The sequence below is a fragment of the Agrilus planipennis genome, unplaced genomic scaffold, assembly GCF_000699045.2.
Source record: "Agrilus planipennis isolate EAB-ADULT unplaced genomic scaffold, Apla_2.0 scaffold79, whole genome shotgun sequence".
NCBI lineage: Eukaryota > Metazoa > Arthropoda > Insecta > Coleoptera > Buprestidae > Agrilus > Agrilus planipennis.
Genome location: NW_020442428.1, coordinates 961,415 through 966,070, shown reverse-complemented (window position 1 = coordinate 966,070; position 4,656 = coordinate 961,415). Strand labels below are relative to the sequence as shown.

General features: G+C 34.7%; 1 protein-coding gene across 1 annotated transcript in view; it reads right to left on the bottom strand.

Annotated features, from left to right (window-relative positions):
* The window catches only part of LOC108734631 (bone morphogenetic protein 10-like), a 12,128-nt gene extending 9,622 nt beyond the window's left edge, over positions 1-2,506 (bottom strand). The window contains exon 1 of the mRNA XM_018466264.2: positions 1,681-2,506. Coding sequence (XP_018321766.1) covers positions 1,681-2,044 — 364 coding nt within the window. The 5' untranslated portion in view covers positions 2,045-2,506. The remainder of the gene's footprint in view (positions 1-1,680) is intronic.
* Positions 2,507-4,656: the final 2,150 nt, after the last annotated feature.

The window sequence follows — 4,656 nt, the reverse complement described above, 5'->3', positions numbered from 1 at the left end:
ACGGCGTGGTATAGGAAAATTCGTACACATACCAACCATTAGTCATTTTTTCATATAAATAAATATTAAGTAAATGTTAGTTTAAAAAAATATATTTTTACTTAATAAAGCCAATATTTTTTTTCTTTTCACTCATCATGTTTATTTATTTTCAAATTTTGAATTTGTACAGTTATATTGAACTAAATTTATCGTATCAGTGCATTTATTTCAAAGAAGTACCCACCAAAATTTACACATTTGACACGTTCATATCTCAAAATACGTCTAACTTCTCGGAAAAGTGATGAGAAAATATATTCCAAGTATTTACGAAAGACATATTCCACAATATTTTATATATTGTATATATACTTATTTTATATTGGTTAAAAGATGTCGATTAATACTTTTTTAATAATAAAAAGTTGTGTGGCCTCATGTGGGACACCCGAAAGTGCTATATGCCCACAATATTTCAAAAGAGCAATTTTAGTACTGTTTGTTGTTACTAAGAGCTTAGCTTTTGAAGTTTTTTATAATGAATTCCATTGTGTATATTCATCAAATGGCAGACCAATCGAATTTTTGCAAGTAGCAAGCATGAGGGAGAGAGATACCCACTAACACATTCGATTTTTGACCCGCGTTGTCAGACCTGGGGGAAATTCCCTAGGCCTAAGTAATTTAAAACCAGCTTGGAGAAAAAGAGGATGTTATTGAAATTATTTCATAATTTAATTTTTATGTCAAATAAATTCGTGTTGTGGCTCCTTGTTACCGTAACCTGCAATAATCCGCCTAGTGGAGTTGACATTGTAAAGAAGTTAACATTTTATCATTTTAAACTATTTTTCAAAAATGGTTGACCAAATTATAGTCCCAGTCACTACGAAAATTACCAAAAAATGAATCACAAAAACTTCACTGCAATTAATAGTAATCGTAAGGATTCCATATTCTGCATATGTTATCATTAATTTTCGATTAAAATCATCATCATCATAAGGTCGTCAGTCCTAAGACCGGTTGGACACGTACCTCCACTCTTTCCTACCCTGAGCGAAACTTCTCATTTCCCTAAAACTAGAACAGCCCACATCCTTAACTATTTGCGAACAGTAATCTAATCTAGGTCTATCTCTACCCCTCCTAACTCCTGTTTCTGCTTCTAATATGTCTCTGACTAGACCTTCATGCCTGAGAAGGTGTCCTACCACCCTATCTCGCCTATTTTTTATTGACTTCCATAGGATCCTCTGTTCTCCTATTCTTTCTAATACCTCTTCATTTCTAACCTTTTCTACCCACGTTATGCTCATCATCCGCCTATAACACCACATTTCAAACGCTTCTAACCTTTTCTTTACCGCCGCGCCCACTGTCCATGTTTCGCACCCATACAACGCCGTGCTCCAAACACACATTTAACAACCTTTTTCGAATTTCTGAATTAACCGTTCGCGAGCATAAAAGTGACTTATTTTTTTTTTAGACCCTGCGCTATACTCTGTTTTATATCCCTACTACTCCTTCCATCCTGACTTATCTGACTTCATAGGTATCTACAATCAATCAGTTCTTCTAATTTTTCGTCTCCTATCTTTATATTCGCTCTTTCCCTACTTTCCCTTCCCCTGCATACCAGTATTTTAGTTTTACTTTTATTTATTTTACATAAGCATTACTGAAAATTTGTACCTCCTTGTTTTGGTACTACACTTCGTACAACATCAGGTCTTGTACAGTTTCTTCCATAATCGTTTTTGTACTGTTCATACAAATCTAGCATGAACTTGGGAACATGGATCCTTTGCCTGGCATTGGATTTACTCTTCGTCTGGAAATTATTGGTCCAGGACGATATGTTTACTTCACCGATTGTGACATCGTCATCACTATCCTCAACTTTAACTCGACTGGAAACAGAATTCTCCCGAAAGTACGTCTTTCTGAGTTCGAAAACACACCAAAACAGCACTATAACAACAATATAATAAAGGACACTGTGCCACGTTCTATGGGGTGCGTGATGCTCATGCTCCTGTGCTGCGTAAAACTTCATCTTCAACTGGACTAGCGTCGTCGGGAATCAGGACTCTCAGGACGCATCGTTGACTCAAAGCTCTTGAGATATGATGCCCGTTATCTAGTAGTTTTCGGTTCTTGGCTTGAGACTTACAATGTTCTTGCACGTATGTCGGCTTTTCGTAATAAAGAAGTAGATGCTATTGATATTTGATTTACGCAAGGAACTGTCATAATTAACTGAAGTGTATTTTTCCTTTGATTTTAAACGAGTTCAGAGCCCACACTCGGTTTAATTCGAGGTGTATATTACAGATTTATTAATAGTAATAGGCAATTCCACATTGAATGATTTTTCAGAACGGAAATGTTAGTGTACAAAGTGTTCTTTTTTTGTACTCTTGTTCGAATTAATTCATGACGTTTACAGCAATAATATTCCACACATTTTCTTTCATTTATTTTCAATTTTCCTTTTTTCTGTGTCATCTTCCTTCTCCGAAGCGTCACCCGCTTGTTCCCACGAATTCTGAAAGGAGACTGAAGAGGGCCTTCCGCCTTACCTTTCAGCTTTGCTCTTAATCGATCAAAGTTAAGCAGGCAGTTTAAGTTATAAATTAAAAGTTAAAGTTGTTGTCGAATTCTAAAAGAAGACGATTGTTTATAGGCCATTGTTCATCGCTTCCGCCTTCCTGCACTATGTTAGATATTACTTTAGGGCTTTGAGGTCAAATTGTAAAAAAGAACCGTTGTAGTTTGAAGACAAAAAAGGGACTTCATGTAGGTCAATCGAAATAAGTCACTATCTTTTTGTTCACGATCTTTTTGCTATTTTAGCATGAAGTATTGAAGAATACTATATGTACTCATAGATACACAGATGTATGTAACTGTTCTCTTAACAAACCGAGCGGCATGGTCTAGAGGTTTAGACCATTGCTTAGCATTCCGGACAACGCCGGTTCGATTCCGGATCCGTCTGCCTTGGTCCATGTTTTTCTATGTTTCCTTGGATCACTTAAGCAAATGCTGAGGAGTAATATTCCACAGATAATCTTTCATTCTCTTCTGTCTTCATTTCGTCCGTCTCAACTTTCTCACCCGAACCACCGCCCACCCATTCCCACGATTCCTGAAAGCAGGCTGAAAATGGCCTTCCGCCCTACATTCCATTACTGGCTGGTGGGAATGAAACACCCAAAAGTTTTTTTTTTCTCTTAATATCAAATACCTGTTCGATTGGTCTACTCATATAAGTAAAAAAAAGTATTGTAAGAATCAATAAAAATGGGAGTTCTATTCCAATGTAATGTCCCATTTAATGTTTATTAATTTTGGAACTTTAAAACTTAAGTATTCTTTCTTAATACCTCTAATGATTAGTTAGAACTCTAAAATTTAGTTTGTTCATCAAGTTTTTATTGGAGAACTAAATAGTACATCTGAATTCGAAGAATCCAACAAAATATCAACAGATTTCGTGTACAGCATTTTTAATTCTATTAATTAGATCTATGAACTACATATAAAGACAAAATTAATACATGCTTACACAGATTAACATATCAATTTAATTAAAACAAGGCACATGTAAAGCTTCCAATGAAAATAATAGAATAAATCACATTAAATGGAAATTCTCATTAGTATATCATGATACTAATGCTTAAGTGACTATAAAATCATTTTTCATGGGTTTATTCTAGGTTGGTTTTTGATATGTTTTCACCACAACACAAAAAGCACTATCAATTTTTCATAGTTAGTTTCCAATACAATAAAATAAAAGAAATTGAATAATGATAAGCAAATCTATCTCTAACGAATAAAAAAAATTAAACAGAAACAACCACTTAAAAGTTAATCTAAACACAGTCGATAACAAGTGGTTCGAGAATCTTCTTATGAGGTAAAAGCATGAAGTATGACCAATATGAAACATCGGAACTCACAAAGCTCTACACGTGGATGTACTGTGGTATCATGATATGATACGTATGAGCGAAAACCCTGGAAGTAAAATGAGCTATTTCTTGCTCATGATGAATACGTGCGATGAAGAGTAGATTAAGAACCTTTGGTCTAATAATCATGCCTGAAGAACGATGAAGTGCATTCTAAATCCACAAAAATTCATGATGCACATCTGTATGTTATTATGGAGTTTATCCAAGATTAAATCAAACTGTCATTCTTGATATTATTGACTGTGAAGTAATAAGAAATGCCTTTGAATATGAACACTCAACTAACATTCGTTTGAAAATTTAGTGGAGATGCCAAAAACCGCAGTGGTGTTTTTATTGTTTAGAATTACCAGAATCAATACTTATGAAATAGGACTTTCTTTGTTATGACCTTCCTCAACCGAATTGTGGATTGCGTGGGTTTTGCTACGAAACTTTCCTATAATCGTGGAAGTTGCTGATCAAATCAAGGTTAACAATTCACTTCAATAACAAGTTTCGGGACAAACATGCAGGGAAATAAAAAACGCTAATAATTCCAATTTTATTCTGTTTGCTCTGGCGTCTGTACGATAGTGTGTAAACGTATTAAATGCTTATCATGGCATATATTATAATTTTTCAATAACAAAAATACCTGGCAGTGGCGTGTTTCTAGCTCATGTAGTCCGCCAACTTGAAA